Raw genomic sequence first — 20,926 nt, 5'->3', positions numbered from 1 at the left:
ATTTGAGTGTAATGTACGCAAAACCAGAACTAGTATTGCAGACTATTGCAGGGGGGTGTTGTAGAGTTGATTGAATTACATTTTGAGGTTGTTTAAAGGCAATGGATATTTTTTATTGAACATCTATACCTGATTAACTTGGAAGGGGTAATGACACCTCTCCTATAGTTTTGAACCGATTTGGATGTTTTTTAAGTCATTCTAAAGGGATCACTCTGTAATTGTGTTTCCCTTAAAATGAAATCAATGTATTCTAAGGGCTTCGCCTCAGTGTTTTTTAAAGTCATGATAATCTTGTGGACTAATAATATGAAACTCAGCTGTTTTAAATATATATATATTATTGTACTTCAACCTTCTTGACTGTGCTTTTTTGTTTATTTAATTATTTTTTATTACTTTTGGAATCTAAAAATTATTACTTTGGATTAAAAAGAAATATAATGCAAGTGAGGATACAAGCTGCAAGGTTTTTTTTTATCAAATTGCTTTACTTCTATGATTTTTTACTGTGAACTGTGGGTAATAGTGTTAGCCCATCCCATTAAACGAGTCTTCCGTGTCTTGTATCAGTATTGTTTATTAATAAGTTGATGTTAGATAAGGAGTAAAGTTACTGTTTATTTTTCAACAACTTATAAATAAAAAATAAATAACTTTAAAACATAAGCCTAAAATCATTGACTAGACAAAAATGATCTGATATTACGTTTGAATGTTCTGTTGAAAATAAAGGGTCAAGAGTCATTCATCTACGGTAAATATGAAAATCACAAGAGCATATAGATAGCATATAGAGCATATGGATGGCTTTACTTAATGAAAAGCTAGTCGTTTCTCCTCCATAACCAGATCCTTACAAAGTTAGAATGACATGTGATATTGAATCCGTGATCCGTGAATCTATGAACAAAACTACGATAAAACATATCAGCTCAAAGAAATATAAATATAATAGTTTAGAAAATATTATTTATTTAGTGAAAAACCTTTAATCCCGTAGCTGTCAGCGTTCATATATGTTAGTGAAGAAAGAAGATAAGATAAAAAAAGAAAAGAAAGAAAAGAAAGAAATTAAAGAAAAGGAGGAAAAGAAAGAAAAGAAAGAAAAGTAAAAAAGAAAGAAAAGAAAGAAGAAAGGTGTTAGGCGTAATATCAAGAAGAGGTAAATTGCTTTGTTTTTAACGGATTAACCACAACAGCAGCTGAACTGTCATACTTTTTAGTGAAGCTCTCCGCAGCTCCAATCTTCAAATGGTTCACTAACGTGACTTTCAATGTGGCATCCGTATAGTTTTGATGTAATTTCAATATAATATCGTTTCTCTTCCAAGTATTTGTTGTTTGGGAAACTTCTTACATATACGACTCTCAAACCCAAACGTATTTGGGTGATAAGTAAAACTAGTGCGAACTATTAATATTATAAAGATTTCCACTAGGTTTAGATCAATTTCCCGAACTATCACTAAAGAAGGCTGGAATCAGAACCGAGTATATTGCGTATCCAATATTATCATTGAACTGCCTCATACATTCACAAGCAAAATTAATTCAAAACTAGCGCAGTGCGCGGGCGTACACAAAAGCCGCCACATTTCCAAATCCGCCTTAAATGGCGCGGGTAGAAAGCACCGCGCTTGTTAGAGGCGGTTTAGGTTATTTGGTTGTGAGTATGTAGTAATGCGGACCACGTCCTGTGTGTCACCAGTTTAGCGGGAGATTGGTCCAATTAAAGTCTGTGATCGGTGCGGTACCGCCACCGCCACCGCCACCGCCAAGCGCGTCCTCCCACCGAGACCTGCCTCATGTCGGTACACCGCTACCGTGCACAGGTTAGTCTACTGTGTACCGGAGGATCAAATATGTGATCTTATGCTGTTTTGCATTATGACAATGATTAAGTTTTTCAAAGAATTAGTATTTAGGTAAAATTGATTCTCGCTCATTGAAATCGGCAAATAATATTGATCTTATTTAGTTAAAGTATGACAAATTATGATAAACCATTTAACTAACAGCTTATCTATTTAAATATTTTTTTTAAGTTTAGTTTCTAGCCCGGAGACGTTTTCCATACAACCCCAGGGATTGTCATTTGGATAAAACTCATGGTGATTTGAACCCAGGACCTCGGCCACTAAAATCCCACTTTCTACCATTAGACCAGCTCGCTCCCCTGCCCTGGCTATGAGAACATAGATTTTACTTTCAGGAGACTCGCCAGATACACTTACCTTTCTCGGATGAAAGTAATTTTAATTTGATAACTGATATCATTAACATTAGTACATGACTTTTTTATTAGTATTACAAATGCAAAGCAATTGAACTACAGTAGTACGGACAACAATAATACACCAATGATTACATCTAGTTTACCCGTGTATGAAATTACAGTTTTATACAATTTTGATAGATGAAATTAAACTTTAAACTAACATCAACTTACTTGATCTTTATAAACTTTTATAATAGTGCTTAATCCTCGGGGTTTTCAACAAGTTGAGAATCAGTTGACACTGACCAATACAGATGACATTTACATTATATTTAAAAAATATATGCTATATGTGTATTTCCGGGACGTTTTATAATTGTCATGTAACATTTTTTGCCTGATCTACCAGGAAACACGTATTTTCGTTCGTTTTAGAATTGTGTATTTGAGGGTGTATTTGTGTTGGGCTATGTGAGAAAATGGATGATTGTATACAGATTGAGATTATATTAATAGTCAGAATTTTATGAAATTAGATACAATGCTCCAATCATCTCTTGGTTCATAAATTCAAATTTTAACCCGTGATTTATAGTTTAAGGGTATTAACGCTATAAAACATAATATTTACATTTTTTTCATGACTTAAAACAAGAATACAAACCATGAGTTAACGTCTGTTCATTGATTAGGATAATCATGGAATATTTAACCGTATGTGTAACATTTAAGGTCAACATAAACATGTCATCATGATAACATAACATATACGATTATAATTAAAAAAAACTATTTATTTTAGTGTCGATCACGATTGGTGATCAATTCATAATTGATTGGTAATTTGGGGAAGGGGCGAATAAAAGTCTAGCACATATATGAACATTTATACAAATCCCTGTAGCTGTTCGTACGTTATCTTCACCATCTCGGCCTCAACTTCCTCCCTGAGTCTGTCCCCGTTGATGGGAACCATCCTGGGCAGATCCATCAAGCTGTAGGCCTCGTATGTTCTGCAACAACAAGTAGAAAGTGATAGAATCTCGTTTTTTGGTAAAACCTCTACCTACTTAAATATTCCATCACCAAATTCCATTTTAACTCAAATGTTATGATACAAAACTTATTGCTATAAATATAGAGAAACTCTTAGGTATCTACTGCACTATTATTCCCAATTTACAATTGATACTAACGATTCTCTGAAGACTTTGGAGGTTGCTGGTTTGCCAGTGTCCGGCAGCTTGAAGAGTCTTCTCTCATCATTGGCGGCGATGAAGAAGCTGATGTCAGGGATGAGCAGGTCTTGGGGGAAATTGTAGATGGGAGACCCTGGCACCGGTAGGTTCTGTCTTATGCCGGCCAGCTTGGCTAGGGCAAAGGCCGTCAACCCGTGCCAGTACCTGGAGAACATGTGCTGAGTAAAAGCAAAAAAGATGTAGAAGCTAAAAAATTGTATCGAAAGGGAAATGAGTAGGGTTCATAGTGTTAGCCTCAGAATTACTTTGTAGTTAAAATAATCTTTGTTTAAACGCCTTTACTGCCGAAGTTATTCTTGTAGTCTGTCTATAATTGTTTTGGACTCTCAAAGGGAGTCTTCATCAGGTCAAAAGGTGTCAATTTTTAACGGTATAAAACACGTAAGTTTTTTGTAACACAACACTAAATACAATCATACATCAAAACGTACACATACTTTTGGTCAATTAATTACAAAGTAAAATGTTCGGGGACGTATATGATGTGGCAGACTGGTCTAGAATAAAAAAAATTAAAAGAATCAGTATTGGCATTAAAATAACCAATTTTCCTAGCCCAGTTTATTTGAACGGAATAATTAAATATAAAACTAGGATGATAGTGTAGGCATAGGCGTTTGGAAATTGTTATTGTAACACTTTCAAATCTCACCCCCTTCTAGCTCAAATTGGAAAGAGACGTAAAATCTGCAGATACGTAGCTTTTGGATAAGGCATTGATAATAAGTTGTACATTTTTTACATAATAAAATAAAACTCAACTCCTTTGAAAAATACTATCATTTCCATTATATATACTTCGCATGTGTTTAGGTCAACATTTCATGCTATATTCATACGGGTGCAATACTATCTTTTGTGGTTAAAACATTTATCTAAATTGATTGATTTGTTGTTTGATTTTGGCCTTGTTCCCAAACTAATCTAAGAACTGAAACATGTTTTTTTTTTCAATTAATCTAAGTATATTGAGTACTAAAACATAGTAGTGTCAAACCTACTGATCCATGACGACTAGTCTCGTTTTGAGGATGGATTTGACCAGTTCTGCCATGAGGTAGTTGTTGAGGGCGTGGTAGGCGCTGCGAACCAGTCTAGGCTTCATGGACATCATGCCGCGGATGTTGGCTAGGTAGTCTGGAGGACTGCGGAGATAGGTGCCGTTGAGGCGCTGGGTGTACAGGCGTGCCGTGGCGGATTTGCCTGGAGAAAGATGTTTTATCAACATTGGTTTAATACTAAGTACGGTCCACAAGAGTCTGCAGTTGAGGGAGGAGCCTATTTGTACCACGTGACTTCAAAGTAGCCGATGAGGCGCATTGTTGCCAATCCTAATAATATTACCAGCTGATTTGAAAATATTGTTTAGTACATTTTAGCTAGTGTTGAAAATTAGTGCACGGGTAATGTTGCAACGCTGCTAATTTCGCATCCTTAAGAATTTTTTACGGCATAATGTATGTTGCAACGTCTTGCTATTGGCTGCCGGCAACTGCAGACTCTTGTGGCCCCTAGTGTAGATAAATATAAATACCTAGATCAATTTGTATATTTTTTAGAATTTTCCCCCGTTGCCTACCATGCGTAAGAACCACCGTTTATGGACAAATCAAGACCATAAGTTGGTAAACCTGCTTGATTCATTTCAACATCGATCAGCTGATATGAATTATTTTCATTGTTTCAACATCGTTTAGTGAAAATAGATGTGTTATGAAAAAATCTCAACTTGGTCTTCTCTAAAACACAACCCGTATTAAGGATTGAGTAACGCACAATAATAGAAAAATGAATGTTCTTTATTAATCTTTACAATGTTTATTACCTGTAGTCGTTTTAATAGTTACTGGAATCTCAACTGGTAAGTTAGGTACAACCATTCCCTGACACAAAACTAGTGATTTACTTGTAATGTTATCTTCTGCAATACATAATATTTCTGCTTCGCAAACACAATATTGATTTATTTACAATACATTTTTAAGCCCTAAACTTTACAGACAATGTAGGAATACATATCGCTGATTTCTAATGTACTATAGGAAGCAGGGTTGCCAACTTGTGGGCTTGCTTTGTCCCTAAACAGTGATTCTCTGTATATTGGAGTAAAAGAACCCTCTGTATACGTGTTTTGTCTATTTGACACCGTCTTTGCCTGAAGAAGTCTAATCTACAGTGTATGGCCGTAGAAGACAATCTATTAAGACTGAAAACATCTGTTTCTTACGGTTTTACTGACCTGATCCTTTGATACCCTCTATGACTATGAATGGTCTACGGTCAGGAGTGCCATCGGGCTTCTCCCTTGGCCACTGGGACAGCTGGTTGTTGAGCATCTTCTGGTACAGGTCTTGCACCTGCGGGATGGACATCAGCTCTCTCTGTAACAATACCAATTATCTAGTAAGGTACATTTAGCAAGGAACATTTCTTAGGTCGAAATTATACTGGCAACCTCATAAAAATGAATGAGCTTCAATCATTGACCATATGACGTTTTTCTTGTTCTAGAACTATAGCTTGGTATTTTTTCTTAAAAACTATTTCAGGCTAGGCCTAGTTGTTGTGGCATTTTTAGTCAGGAAATCCATTAATTATTGGCCGTCCAGGATTTGAACCCGTGACCTCCAGTGCACAAATACTAAACCATCTCCCTCCCTATCATATTAGTGATGTAGTTTGCTTCTTGTATCAATGTTGAACTATCATTTGTATCCATCTAGTTAAGTACAGTAAAATTGTAAGTAAAACTTATTGTTATATATGTAATTTGGTCTACTAGGTGAAGGTGAAAGGAAAACCAAATTTAACGTATAATATTCTCTCCAGTAGGCATCCAAATTTAAAAATGTAATTACAATGTTGCTTAAATATATCTAACCGCTGGTTTAGTACATCCCATTGACGTTTCATAAAAATTTAGACTTCCATAATAACGTGATATTCAGGGTATACACGGACAGGATTGTCTACTTTGGATTAATATTATAGGATTTTAGAAACGACTTAATAATTTCCATGCTCATTATCTGTTTTGGTAGTTATTGGTACTTAAATAGCTTTCTCTTTAATAAAACAAGCATAATTATTAATAAACATTCATACAGCTCAGTACCAAATTTGCTATACACTAAATAGCATTGCTTTATTTGTTTGGTGTTACATGAAATGTTTGTGTAACAGGACACATTAAGACTTAAGTTGTTAGTGGCAAGTCAATTGTAAACTCATCACTAATATTTGCAATTACCATTCTACTGTACTCTCTTGTCTTCTGTCCTACGTTTTACTATAAAAGAATTACAATTAGAAATGTCAGTTATATGTATACTAGCTATCACACAATGATTCACTTACGATGTCCTTCAGAACATTGAATATTTCTGGAAGATTGTGGAAGATCCCAAAAGTAGAAACTTGTGAAGGGTCAAAATGCTGCACTCCTGTAAAAAATGGCATGAATTAGCTAAGTGATTCTATTGCTAATTATGGTAGATTTTATAATATAAGTGTTAGTATATAAGTACATTAATTTAGTTAAATAATGTTTTCAAGTGTGAAATTTGCACTTCAGTTCATGAAACAAGCCTACTCTAAAAGGAGGTAATAATAATAATAACTAAGTCAATCGCAAAAAAGTTCATGATCGATTCTCATTTGTAGTTCGCCATTAAGCCTTTGAAAGTTTTATTCTTTGTCTGGTGGAATTTGCTAAGTATTTTCACACCATTATGGGTTGTGGTTTATGATTCCATTAAATTTGTCACATTGCTCATAATTATTACCAGCACCAAGAGCATTATTGTTTCTGTTTACCAGTGGATGTACAGTGGTATTTTCCAAAACTGTGCTGTTGCATTAATCACTACTGTAATATATCCTTCGATCCTTGGGAAACAAAAGTAAAATTGTCTTAAAAGTAAGTTAGTTAATGTTTGGAAATATACTTTTAAATAAAACAAGAAAAAATCTAAAACATTTGAAAAAATGTTTTTATCTTGTTCATAGTATAACTTTTTTATTAAAGTACTTGGTTGATCACCTTACCTACACCTTTTTGTCCCTCTGGAGGTGAATATCCTCCAGGGCCCTCGGAATAGTGCGCCTGGTCGTAGGACGGTTCTGGTTGTGACTGGAAGGTTTCATTGGTTGAACCATCATCCAGATCCTGGGAGGCTACCAATACTAGCAGACATGCAAACCGCACCAGTCCCAGCAGAGTCATAACTAACAGTAAAAATGATACAGAAGTAAATTAATGAAAACATGTCAAATAAATTAACTACAATTAATAAAAATGTCAAAATTTTTTAACTTAAACATAGATAAATAATACCCCCTCTGTGCCAATCCAAGATTTTCATAAACTATTAGTATTTATTCCTTCTTTAAATACATTTAAATTGATTTGAATACTCAGGTTTGCTGCTACAGGGTAAAGGAAAGGTATTTATAAGATCAAATTTTACTAGTGCTGTATAGGATGAAATAATAATAAAATTTGTCGAATTTTATCTAAATATATCCACATGCAAGCAAACTACAATAGTTTACTATAGCTCCAACAAGAATCTTAAATGTATTGTTTATTTTTTTACTTTCTCCGTAACGTTTTATCGTAAAACGATGCTTCATTGGACAAAACTGTTTGTTTTTTAAGCTCAGCACGATGGCTGTAATGAAAACTTATAATTTCTGTGTTTTATGGGTGAAAATGATAAAAATAGTGATAATCAATAAATTTAAAGTATGTAAAAATATATTATAAGTAAATAAGTTTTAATAGGTCCATAGGAATGTCACATGTATAATAACCTTTATTTAGTTGGTGTTTTATATTTTGTATACCTTAACAAAAAAAGTTTAATAATGATAATCATAAAATTATAATTGATTAGAAACTAATTTAGTCATGATTTGAACACAACTTTTATTTACTTGATTAGAACTAGAAGTCTGCGAATAACAAATTTTTGAAAGGTTTTTGTTTCCCGTTCTATTGTCTGATCAGGAAAACATTTCTGATTGTACTACGCGTGTCCACGCTTTAACCCTTATAATATTGTCATCTGCAGTAAGTTGCCTGCATACTTTCCATATTCATTTACACGACCTAACAATTATATGTATTTCCGAAACGTTATAGTCAGCATCTTTTACGGAAGTTGAATTACAAAAGATTTTGTAAATAAATTTATTGGCAGTGTGTGATCATGTTCCTTTTTAGATACAGGATCAAAACTAGATTTAACTAGTTTAACTATCTTCCCCTGTAGACAAATCTTATTAAATCACTAACGTAAATTAGTAATATATTATCTATATTATTACTTGGTTTAAATATGGTTGACATCTTCAATCTAAAATCAATTGTCTTTGAAATCATCTGAAAACAATTAATGAACATTATTTTGCCTTAAGCACAAACGCAAATATATTTCAGGTTTACAACCCTGATCATCTCTAAAGTCATCTATAAATCTATTGTAAAACCATACATTTATTTTTATGCATTTTACTTTACATGGACCTTATCCAAGTTAGTAGTAAAAGCTACAAAACAAAGAGTTTTCCTAAAGTTTAACTTTTATTCACATTATGCATTATGTGTGTGCAGTATAATAAACGTTTTTTACATATCTGGTAACATTGCTATTGTAAATATGGCTACTTACTGTGACTTCTGACGCACAATGGGACTTAAATAATCTACTATCTCTCTTATCAGTCGACACATTACTGAATTACATAACTGCTATACGCCCACATTAAATATGAACAATTACAAGCAAACCAATGGTTTAATGGGGGTAAAACTTGTAAGAAGTGCGACTATATTCAGCTATTAAATAAGTTGTGATAAGCCCCATTAGGGTTTCGGGTGAACAGAACATGTATTAACAAAATATAATTTGTTTATCACGTTAAACTTTGAGTACATGTTAGTTTGACATGTAAAGAACTTTTACTTTCTCCCTTTCTACATAGTATAATATATTGAGAAAGTACTGTTTTGTCAAAACTGTAGTGTTTGGATGGAAATACCCTTTTCGGGACCCCCTGAACGCAGAAGTGGTTTCCGAAGTGATTCTGTGTGTGAATGGTAAATCATGGTACATGGTACATTAAGTTAATGTTCTAATTTTCTTTTAAACGGCTTTGAATGATTTTGATTAAAATTTAGAGTGCTGTGGTTAACTCAAAACAAAGTAATAAAACTCCCAATTCTGTAAAAATTCTCGTTTGAAAATTACAAATAAAATTGCTTAGGTATGCCTACTCTCACCACTTACCCATGATACAAGTTTTTGACAAGCTAATGGGATAAAGTAATTGTCACATTGCTGATACAGTTTATTTCCAAAATTTCTAGCTATTAGACTACACTATTGTTTCAACCGTTTACAAAACCTTCCTGAATATATGTTTATTTCCTTACTCTCTTTTAAAATTGCACCTTGATAACGTTACCCCTTTTCATAAAAGAGTATATTACTTACCGTTTATGCTTAATTATCTCTGGTCACGTTAGACAAATAAATAAAGCATGATAAAAAGGGTTTAAGTCATGCATGCCTTTATAAAGACGTTCATTAAAATGATTGTAATATATGGGGGGGGAGGGTATTCCACAAACCAGGATATAAAATCCAAATAAAAAACTTTTTGATGGCTAATTTTGGGTTCTGGTTAGTTTTTGGATTCGTTTTATATTACTGAATTCATTGATATCAAAATGAGGATTGTGAACTAAACTTAAAAGTAACGTGTTTTATTAATGGTTTGAATGAAATACAAAAACAAAAAGCAACCTAAATATCATAAAAGTGGAGAAAAGAAGTTCGTTTACATCTAAGTCCTCTTGATAACATTTTTTTGCTAGAGCCGTTGAAATACCTGTATATTTTTTATTTAATTTATACTACAATGGCCCATATTACTATTTGTTTTAAATAAAATACTGGATATGAATTCATAAAATATAAATAAAACTTGGCCTTATCCTTCCTCAGCTGTAATATTCCTGGTTATGACCTCTGATTTCGCTGCATTATTCATTTTCTATATATTACTACTAGGTCTTAAAATATCTGAACTTTAGTGGAAAAGGGAATAAAAACAATGTTTTAAATCAAACCCTGTAATATTCTGCAAGTCATGTTCTTCATTTCGTCCCCTACTTCTTCCTGTTCTCGGTCTGCAAATATTGGAACCATCCTGGGCTTGAAAAACTTGCTGTATGCTCGGAACATGCTGTGGAACAACAACTAATCCATTAGTAAAGTTTTTTTTTTCTTTTCTTAGCTATTCATTTATGACCACATTTCCCTAGGTTTCAAGGAATATAATTTATTATTAACTAATTAGCACAAAATAATTATATAAAAAGGTTAATATTCGATTGTAACTAACTATTTGTTTTTTAAAACATAAAATATTGTTACAGTTTTTACAAAAAGAAATCGGTGCAATTGTTTGCATACGATCTCTTTTTATTTAACCCCTATGCAACGTTAGTGGTACTAAGGAAAAAGAAGGTAAATTTTCAGAGTGACTTCCAATTAATTATAAAATATCATAGTTGCACTTTTCAACACACCTTTTACCACCTTGTCATTTTGTGTAGGTTTATAATATAATTTGGTAAATAAACGTAATTACATTTATCTTTATAGATTATTAAATACAACTCCGCAAATAGTAGTACTAGGAGTAGGATTTTAACAACGATTTCTAACGAATATTGTTTTCATGTTTTTTTTTTATGTATATAATGAAAACTATAAAATAAGATCATACATAAAATAAAAACAGTACAACTATTTTTGAAAGTGATAGTGTAAGTGAGTCGGTTATATATACAATACTTACATTTCTCTTATCTTCTTACTGACAGCCGGTTTGCCAGTCTCCTTCTCCCGATAATACCTCTTGTCCTCAAGGACCAGCAGGTAGAAGGAGATGTCTGGTACCAGGAGATCCTCTGGGAACTTGTACACAGGGGAAGATGTGACAGGGAGAATACCAGTGGCTCCGGAGAGACGACTTAGCTCGTAGGCCACCAGCCCATGCCAATAGCTGAGACAATAACAATAGTATGAGTGCTTTGTGGTGATGAGAGGAGCAAGCTGGTCTAGTGGATGGAGTGCAAGGCTTCGTCCCTGAGGTACTGTGTTCAAATCCCGCAAACCACCAATTGATAATACCAACCCTAATGTATAGCAATGCCGCAACCCTCTAGGTATATCCTTAAGTAATGTGGGGAAACATTTTCAGACTATAAGACCTTGGAAAAAATTTTAATGAGAGGTTTTGGCAAAATAATAAATGGAGGAAAAATTGTGGAGCTGGTTAAGAATACATACATAATTTGGAGCAATGCACGTCGGTCAATGCCAAAACATTATTGATGGTTTGTGAGCTTTTTGTGCATTAGCTCTCTAAGATTCATTGACGTAGATAAAAGTTTAAAAAGGCATAATATAAAGTCTTGAATCGATCCAAATTTGATTTCATAAACATTTTTGAACGTTCTCAGAGGCTTCCTATAAGTAAAAGCTTAAACGCTATTTGAAAGTTCATACAATTTGTACGAATCTTTAACAAAAGTAAGGTAGACAATGTCTTGAAAGTGGGTTTTGCTTAAAATATCGTTTTTCATAAAATAACAATAATGTATCCCAAATTTGTCCAAAATCCTACATGGTCACGAAAGTAAACAGTTAGGGAGCCAAAGATTAGTCCATTATTTCTTAACACATCTGTGTGATTAGTTGCTAGGTAAGTTTTGAACTTGTTATTATAAAATTATATTTCTGTATTTGAGGTTATATCTATAAAATTTTAATTATTTAAATGTGACAAATTTTTAGCTAGTTCATTGCTTAAATTCCTAACTTCATACACAGAGAAGTAAAGTACACAGGAAACATTAAATGGTAAAATTAATTGGTGTCAAGTAATAGTAGTTGATACCTAGGGCAAAGTCCAACACCACCCTCCTTCCAAAATGTTCTACAGCGCTCTTAGATAAGGAAGACCCTGTGCCCTGTGCAATAGGAAATTCCGTACGGTGCTCACAGTTTGGGCTCTTCCTCGCAAGTAAATTTACCACACATACTGGAGCTAAAAGCACAAGGTCATTCTAGAAGCATGTTTCCTCTGTATCTTACCATAGACTAAGGACTGATCTTACTTATCTGCCCTTCTTCTTCGGACTTTACTTATCACCTACAGGTCCATGACGACCATCCTCGTCTGCATGAGTCTCTTAGCTTCTTCGGCCATCAGATAGTTGGAGAGGGCGTGGAAAGCGTTCCTTTCTAGTTTGTTCCTCGTCTGCACCCATCCTTTGAACGGAGCGAAATACTCTGGTGGTGCCCTCAGGTAGGTTCCGTTGAAACTTTGAGCAAACTTCAGTGCCAGTGATGATTTTCCTGTTGAGACACTTAGGTTTTAAAAAGGTTACTCATTCTGGCATTATTTATGTATGGTATATTAATTTATACTATAGCATTATATAAAAATTTTTTAGTTAAATGTTATAATGAAGACGTCCAATTACACTTCAGCATAACATAAATTCACATTACTTCTTCTTTGTTTTTAATCTGTGCTCTCTGTTCGGGAGTCAAATTTCATCTTGCAGGCAACAACACAATATTAAAATATTTATCTTAATAAATAACAATACAAATACCAAAGAAAATGAGCTAACTAAATTAAATTGAAACATAGAAATAAAATTATTAAATTTAGACATCAGTAATAGTCTAATTTTAATTATTCTCACAATGAATTATCATTTAAAAAGCCTAGGCACAAGTAGAACGGATCGATACTCAGTGGTAGAATATTTTTAAGTTCTATTAAGAAATTGGCAGGAGGCTAATTATTACAAAGTTATTCATTTTAACATTAGCATACACTTTCAAAGGGTTGAAATAAATACAGGTAACCATGCTTCATGGCCACAGATCGTGTTTAAGGTGGATAATAGCCCATCATTTTATTTAATCAGAAATCCCAAAAAGGAACATTATCATCTTAAGTGTTTAGGGTTTTATTAAAATTGTTTGCCAAAATATTCATTAAATATTTTACACACATATTATCTTTTTCTTGTTGTTCTCGTTGATAAGCTATGTAGCATCAATTAATAAAAAAAAATATTTTAACAAAAGTGATAAATATACAAAGAGGTTTTTACTTCACAAAGACTGTCCTAGTTTCTAATAACAATAACATTTAAATGCTTTCGGCTAAAACACCATTATAGTTATGATAAATATTAAAAATAGTAATAAAATAATTAAGGTAAATTATTTATCTTTATGGTGTTTACATATTACCTGATCCTTTAACTCCTTCAATGACAATGAAAGGTTTTCTCGGTCCCCGGGGTAACTGGACTATTTGGTTTTGTCTCATTTTCTCAAAAAGTTCAAAAACTTGTGGAACGTTCATGATTTCTGGCTGAAAAAAAATGTGGCAATGTCTCTGATCAAAAGGATTGTTATTTTTTTTAATAGTATGCAAATAAATGAATAATTATATACATCCATTAAATTTGTCTTGCAAGAGAAGAATTCTGGATTTAGGAAAATATTTAAAATATGAAGTGTGCTTATTTTGAATGCCTACAAAGAAAGAAACACCAATAGTACCATAGTAATGTAGAAGTTGATAGCTTTAAACAGAAAACATGTGTACGTGGTGTTATTTTTAGAGCCATTTTAGGCTGTTTCAACAGAATTTTTCGAATCGGTTTAGTACTGGTAAATCCAATAATATTGTGATTAACATGCATGTTTATTTATTTATCAATAAATTAAAACAGCATTAATGTATTCTATATTTTTGTTTAATCTAGTAGATGACTTCGTAACTATTTAGGATTAGAATGTCATGTTTTTACTTACGATGTCTTTGACGACATGGTGTATATCCCATAAATTGTGAAATATCCCGAACGACGACGGAGGAATAGAGTGGTATGTTTGGTCTGAAATGCAATTGTCACAATAAAAAATAGGTATTTTACAGAATCAATCTTTTATAGAAATTAGCACAAAGGCTAGTTTCTTCATGCATGAAGTATCTATTATTTATTTTATAAATAAAATAAAAAAACTTATCGACGTACGAAGATATGGTGCACAGTTATTATATCTAGTCCTAAAAAAATGGATTATCCAGCAGCAGGCACAGTTTTTTTTTTTTTTTACAGAAATGCCTATGTGGTTGTGTGATGTTTGAAAGTCAATGTTTTTCTACATACACTTATGCTTAATAACAGTTTTTGCCAGACGAACTATTTTTCAGTATGATTTAACAGTACTTTTTTCACAATGTTATTTTTTTGCACTAATATGAACAATTTAAAAGTGAATGGATGAAGCTATGATGCTGAACATTAATAAAGCACACAGTTTGCATATCCAAATAATATCTTCCAATTTATACTGATTATCCTCATATATGGTCAATACAATTTTTAATTACCCAAACAATATTTGTTTGAATAGCAAACATATATGTATAAAAATGATTCCAAACCTTGTTTAGAATATCCTGGAACGTAAGCAGCAATCGGCCTCATAGATACAAAAACAATAATAGATAGGACAGCTTCATAGAATCTTGCCATTTTCTGGAAATGCAATAAAATTTTAAACAATATTTGTTACGAAGTATTTATTTAAGAACACAAATAATAATATAAAACCTCTTGTAATATCATTATCAATAGATGTGGGGACGCCACCTAGGTGCGTATTTTAACCCAAATATGGGTGAAGGATGAGTGTAGAATGGTGTGAGATGATCTGTGTATCATTGTTGCTGACTAAGATCAGCTGTTTCATTCGTCAGGATAATTTATTTTAAGTCCAACAATCAGGGACAGCTGGGTCCAGCTCGAACCATCAAAAAGCTACTGACTTATTTCAGGTTTAAACCGGCGACATTCTGATTGTTAGGCGAGCACAACCACTCAGCTACACAACTGGTCGATATTATAAACATGTATTGTAATATAATGAGATTATTTTACTTACAAGATTTAAATGAAGATTCAACTGGCAGAGTATTTATTATTGTAAATGGTTAACTAAATTTATAACCAAATCTATTTCAAAATCAATTTGGATATTTGCACATTTCAATAATCCAAAATAAGTTTGTTTATATATAAATAAAACTGTCTAAAGAATGTTGCAAACACATTTAACTCGTCCTTTATAACTGCATATGATTTTCCAATCCTGTTGTACACCATATAGAAGAATAAATTGTAAGTTTACATTAACTCATCATAATAGAGATACTTTTTTATTTTGTTAACATGGCCAAGCATGCAGATTATTATCACTGTCATAGTTTTATATCCTGATAGATGTACAGAAAAATAATCGTAACAACATTGGAAGCAGCTCAGTAAGATTGCACTAACAAGAGTCCCAAACATTGTTAGTATAATTTTTACTAAAATTATTATATTCCTTACGACCCTAATTTGACTAAACAGTTGAAAGAAGTCTACTTACAGTATGCGATGGGAGGTATGTAGACTTATATATCAGTGCTATCCGAGCATTTAATCTTGCTATCTAATCATAAAAATGTGGATGTGTTAACGTTTACACCTAGCACTCACTAATAGAGATATGATGTGTACCTTTATAGGGTGTGTAAATATTCATAGATGAACGGACTAGGAGGTAAGTATTCCATAGTAATGTTTTTGTTTTGCAAAATATTTTAAAGCGTTGAAAAAATAGTTTGGACAAAGTTTAGTAACTTAAAACTAGTAGGCATAAGTCAAAGTTGTGAAATAACTTTTATTTCTGTATAAAAGTAAAAAAGTACAAATGAAGCAGTCTTTGCTCTCTCAAGCAGTCAGTGCCAGTTTCTCATCCCCGTAGATAGGTGAAGCGAACTCCTTGTAAACTCTCAAAGCTATCTGGTTCTCAACGTTCATAACGTTCACATTGCCGTTGACTCGCCACAGCTTTGGGTACCTCATTCTCATCAGCGCCTTGTGGATGCTGAAAATGTATAATTAGTTTGAGAAAAAGTGACCTTGATTTGCTTAAATAAAAACATGAAGATATTACATGAAGCTTATATGGAGATCTTTTAGGGTACTACTGTTCAAAGCTCAAAATTCTCACCGTCAAAGGGGTCAGGAAAGGTTTTAAGGTCCGATTGTTGTAAGTTGGTAAATAATTTTAGGTTAACTCATAATCTTTTTACTCTCAAACACCAATCCAAATAATAATTTAAATTCTCAAGAAGGACCAATGATTGTCTTTGACCACTCAAACATTTTTGAAATTTTTGACCACTTGTGGATCGAATCGAAGATAGTCAACCTGAGAAGGATCAATGCCCAAACAAGTAAAATTCGGCTAGTTAGGAGATCTGTAAAATTATGTCACTGGATAGAAAATATCTGAATTAGAAACGTGATACTTTAAAGATCAATATAAGTGTACCTAACAAAAGTTAATATTTTTTTTGTCCTAGGACGCTAGGGACGAGCCTGGAATCGTTTTTTACATTACTTCAGGCTAGACCTAGGGGTCCTGGCAATATCACTTGGATAAAATCCATTGGTGATTTGGCGGGGTTTGAACCCGGGATCCCAGGAACCGGAGTCCCGCGCTCTAACCACTAGACCAGCTCGCTCCCCAACTAAATTTAATATTAAAAACATTTGACATTTACAAGGGTTTGCCTAGTCCAGTTTTTATTAATTATTTCAAAATGAATTAAAACATATTATTTGTTATTCTAATTAAAATTTAAGGGAATAAATTGAATTTAAAGACCCTATCCTCAGTTAAATTATTTTCAAAAGCAACTTATTGAAATATTTTAATAAGCTGTGAAATAAATTAACTACTGTAGCTACATACTATTTTTCAACACTTAACAACAAAATAGGTTTTTTCTCTCCACTAATTATTAGTTTTACCCACCTGTCTCTAAAGTCTTTCGGGTACACTCTCTTGGGGGCCTGGTGGAATCTGAATCTCAAGATATCCTCACTGACTATGATGTAGAAGGCCATGTCAGGCATAAGCAGGTCCTCGGGCCAATAGTAAACCAGGGAGGAAGCTGGGGGAAGATCCAACCCCTTGTCTTGAGCTGCCTTGGCCAGGTTGAAGGCGGTCACTCCGTGCCAGTACCTTGAGAATATACATACGAAACTAAATTTGTTCCTAGCCGTAGAGATTTAAGATCATTTACTTGGATTTTATTTTAAAACTCATATAGCTCATAGAGCTTACTTTTCTATAACCTCTTTTTGAATGTGTTTGCATTCTAGGACTTTGAATATTCAAAATCATTAACGTAAAATGTTGGTTGTTGGAAATGTTATTGTTGGCTGAGAAAATTTTGTCCCCAGAAGGAGTGACAAAGCTAAGATGTGTGTTTTCAATATCTTAAGCAAAAATAAAGTTTAACCAATACTAAATTCATCTACAGTACTCTTTAATTTTATATAGAGGGAAAACATGTTTGACAACCCAACTTCTCAAGTAGCCCAGGAAATTAAGTGCATGTGTGCACTCCTGTAAGTGTATGGAAAACAACCATTCTCTAACTCCTATTAATGAATGGGATTCTAGTCCTCCTCTATTTTAACAGTTTTATATACCTAGACACGCAATAGAGTAAAGTAACCACACGAAAGCCAAAATAAATTCACTGAAAAAAAAATAACGAGGCATTAGGTAGTACAGAAAGATAGAAACTTCCAGTTACCTCAAGTGCCAACTAACTTTTATCGTCCACTTACTTGTCCAGCACGACAGGCATGTAAGGCAGCAGTTTCTTCGCCTGTTCCGCCACAATGTAGTTGCCTATGGCCATGAAGGCACTGCTGACCTGGGGGCAGTGATCGTCCAGGTAGGCATACAGCCTCTCCATCACCCTAGGCGGGTTCTTCAGGTAAGTACCGTTGATGGCCTCTGCAAGCCGCTTGGCCAGCAGGTTCTTCCCTGATTATGCACATAATTAGAGAACTTAAGCAGGCAGAGCGTTATTATGTTGATTGTTGATACAGAGGACTTCCGCAAAGTATTTAACGAGGCAGTGACATTTATAGTAATAACCACAGAGAAGTAAGGTACAGAGATGTTTATGTGATGACCAACAGTGCTTTTAGCTATAGTACTGTATGTTGTGCGAGAAATATACTTGTGGCTGGGGGAAGGAAAAGCCCGAGTGGCAGGCAAGTACTGTGTGAAATTCCTATAACGCAGGACACAGGGTTTTCCTCCACCGCGAGCGTTGTAGTACATATTAGGGGGTGGTGGTGGACTTTGCCTTAGACACCAGCACTATTGGTAGACACCACTTGAAATGTTCTTTCTGTACCTTACTCCTCTGTGTGATTACTTAGTTCATGAAAAATATTGAATTAGGTAATTAAAATTAATTAATATTTAAAATTAAATATAATTGTTTGTGAATCCAACCCAAATGTATTTCCGAAATTATTTATGATAAAAAAACATAGTTTAGTATGATGATGATTTTATACCTTCTGTTAAAACGATACTTAACTTCAAAAATAACCTGATAATATCTGTCAACAGAGCCTGGAATCACTTTAGAAACCAAGTCAGGCTGCACTTTACTTTAGGTCCTACACTCATTCGAATGAAAATATCGATTAATCGATTGTTTCATTCGATATATCGTTTGGTTAGTTAGGTTAGGTTAACCTTACCTAACTTGCCAAACGATAAATCGAATGAAATAATCGAATAATCGATATGTCGATCGATATTTTCATTCGAATGAGTGTAGGACCTAAAGTAAAGTGCAGCCCCAAGTCACTCCTGGGTTGAACTTAAATCTCTGAGTTTGATGTAAGTCAACAATTAAACCATTCTTTGAGTTTAGGCGATACCTAATGATTGAAACTAACAAATACTTTTAAAACAATAATGTATGATTTCGATTTAAACTTATGTGCAAACTTTAAATGGAAGCGCAATGGAACATGAGGAAGAAATTTGTAGTTTTCCTGATATTCACTTCTAAAGACTTTTTTGCAAATTTTTTGTCCATTAACAGTCTTAACTAAAGTTAATCACTAATACTTTATCATAAGTTAATTTAGTAAAGTATATAATGATAGAACACTTACTAGAGCCTTGCACTCCTTCCAAGACTATGAATGGTTTTCGGTTGTGTAATGGCAACACTGCTTTCATCACCATCGGATCTTTGTGGTAAACCTGCATCACCTCTGGTAGAGGAGGTTGTTGTTTCTAAAACATATGTTTAATTAACATAAACAGGATAGTTTAAAGCTGAGTTTTTGGTGTATTATATGTATTTTTTGTTTACGTTAAACGGTCCAAACCCAGGTCTTGAGTCCATCGTAGGTGAACACGTAAGTACAGAACGTATAAACTATTACAACCTCTTTGGCATATGGAACATTCTAAGAATCGAGCCTTACATTGGATCAGCAATTTTATCATCTGAAGTCAAGAACCTTAACCATTTGGTTACTCAGATTTAAAATTCCAATTTTTTTAACACGTTTACTTTACTACACTATATATCTGTTTGTCAAGAACAAAGATACACAAAATATAAGCAATACCTATTATAAAATAATTGAGTATTCTTTTTTATTTAATTAAGTAATTAACATAGGGAATACATACAGCAATCACAAAATAAAATTTTTATTTGAGTTATAGCTGAATCATTAAGTAGTTTTAGGCAATAACATTGTCAATATAACTATAGTTATCTTATAGTATAAACTAAAACCAATAAATTGGTATTTATAATCCTTACCAAAGCTGGAACTAAAATGTTGAGTACTTCTTCAATGCTATGGTAAACACAGTACGAATGGTTGCCTTTAGCTGAAACAAAAATGGTTTCGATACAATACAAGTATTCAAGATATCCAGGTACAAGATATTTAAGCTTGGCTTCAAAATTATATTTCAAAAAATATATTTTAATTGGAAATCTACAGTTTGTAACTAATAAAAAGCGTTTATTATTTCCTGGATCTTTTATTTTAACAACTATTTACCTTTGGCCAGATTTTGTATTGCTATGTCACACAACGAATCCACTGTCGAAATGAAAACTAAAAGTGTCACAAATAAACATAAGATAATTTGTGAGTTTAACATAGTTAGTCCAATAATCAAAAGTAATAAACAGTATTTAAATTGTTACGAACTGTTGTTTCTTAAGGAAATATAACCATTTCGTTGGGGTTGTTGAGCTAATAATGCACTCTTTGAAGATTAGATGAGTTGCAAGATAAGGTTCCATGTATGACTAAGCGATTTTATCTTAATTAAAGACGTCAAGCACGCTTTTGTTTCAGCCAATTAAGCATTATCTTAACGAGTTTTCCACGCAGAAGTTTTGAAGTTAAATTTCCAATTCA

At 33.3% G+C, this 20,926-nt stretch overlaps 3 protein-coding genes across 3 annotated transcripts; all 3 read right to left on the bottom strand.

Moving 5' to 3' along the window:
- Window positions 1-3,094: 3,094 nt before the first annotated feature.
- On the bottom strand, window positions 3,095-5,360 carry LOC129003502 (UMP-CMP kinase 2, mitochondrial-like). Its single transcript, XM_054431798.1, has 4 exons — window positions 5,306-5,360; window positions 4,482-4,683; window positions 3,418-3,624; window positions 3,095-3,234 (listed from the first exon to the last, which is right to left on the bottom strand). The coding sequence occupies exons 1-4, from the start codon at window positions 5,358-5,360 to the stop codon at window positions 3,108-3,110; spliced, it is 591 nt and encodes a 196-aa protein (XP_054287773.1). The 3' UTR covers window positions 3,095-3,107.
- Window positions 5,361-7,501: 2,141 nt separating this feature from the next.
- LOC129003501 (UMP-CMP kinase 2, mitochondrial-like) lies at window positions 7,502-13,911 on the bottom strand. The gene is made up of 5 exons (XM_054431797.1): window positions 13,833-13,911; window positions 12,716-12,917; window positions 11,353-11,559; window positions 10,619-10,734; window positions 7,502-7,707 (listed from the first exon to the last, which is right to left on the bottom strand). The coding sequence occupies exons 1-5, from the start codon at window positions 13,909-13,911 to the stop codon at window positions 7,502-7,504; spliced, it is 810 nt and encodes a 269-aa protein (XP_054287772.1).
- Window positions 13,912-16,372: 2,461 nt separating this feature from the next.
- On the bottom strand, window positions 16,373-20,663 carry LOC129004267 (UMP-CMP kinase 2, mitochondrial-like). Its single transcript, XM_054432782.1, has 6 exons — window positions 20,561-20,663; window positions 20,314-20,384; window positions 19,649-19,772; window positions 18,290-18,491; window positions 17,466-17,675; window positions 16,373-16,529 (listed from the first exon to the last, which is right to left on the bottom strand). The coding sequence occupies exons 1-6, from the start codon at window positions 20,661-20,663 to the stop codon at window positions 16,373-16,375; spliced, it is 867 nt and encodes a 288-aa protein (XP_054288757.1).
- Between the last annotated feature and the right edge of the window lie 263 nt (window positions 20,664-20,926).

Source organism: Macrosteles quadrilineatus, unplaced genomic scaffold (genome assembly GCF_028750875.1).
Source record: "Macrosteles quadrilineatus isolate MER2022 unplaced genomic scaffold, UCM_ALF_1.0 Scaffold_9__3_contigs__length_116548681, whole genome shotgun sequence".
Lineage (NCBI taxonomy): Eukaryota > Metazoa > Arthropoda > Insecta > Hemiptera > Cicadellidae > Macrosteles > Macrosteles quadrilineatus.
This window is presented reverse-complemented; position numbering and strand designations above follow the sequence as displayed.

Coding starts and splice junctions, on each gene's coding strand:
- LOC129003501 (XM_054431797.1), bottom strand. CDS start 13,911: ATGAGACAAAACCAAATAGTCCAGTTACCCCGGGGACCGAGAAAACCT. Junction 12,918..13,832: donor TGAAGGAGTTAAAGGATCAG/GTAATATGTAAA, acceptor GTGTCTCAACAG/GAAAATCATCACTGGCACTG. Junction 7,708..10,618: donor GACTTGCAGAATATTACAGG/GTTTGATTTAAA, acceptor TTTTACTGTTAG/TTATGACTCTGCTGGGACTG.
- LOC129003502 (XM_054431798.1), bottom strand. CDS start 5,360: ATGGTTGTACCTAACTTACCAGTTGAGATTCCAGTAACTATTAAAACG. Junction 4,684..5,305: donor AACTATTAAAACGACTACAG/GTAATAAACATT, acceptor ATCTTTCTCCAG/GCAAATCCGCCACGGCACGC. Junction 3,235..3,417: donor TCCAAAGTCTTCAGAGAATC/GTTAGTATCAAT, acceptor TTGTTGTTGCAG/AACATACGAGGCCTACAGCT.
- LOC129004267 (XM_054432782.1), bottom strand. CDS start 20,663: ATGTTAAACTCACAAATTATCTTATGTTTATTTGTGACACTTTTAGTT. Junction 19,773..20,313: donor ACATTTTAGTTCCAGCTTTG/GTAAGGATTATA, acceptor CATATGTTTTAG/AAACAACAACCTCCTCTACC. Junction 18,492..19,648: donor GGAAGGAGTGCAAGGCTCTA/GTAAGTGTTCTA, acceptor GTGCATAATCAG/GGAAGAACCTGCTGGCCAAG.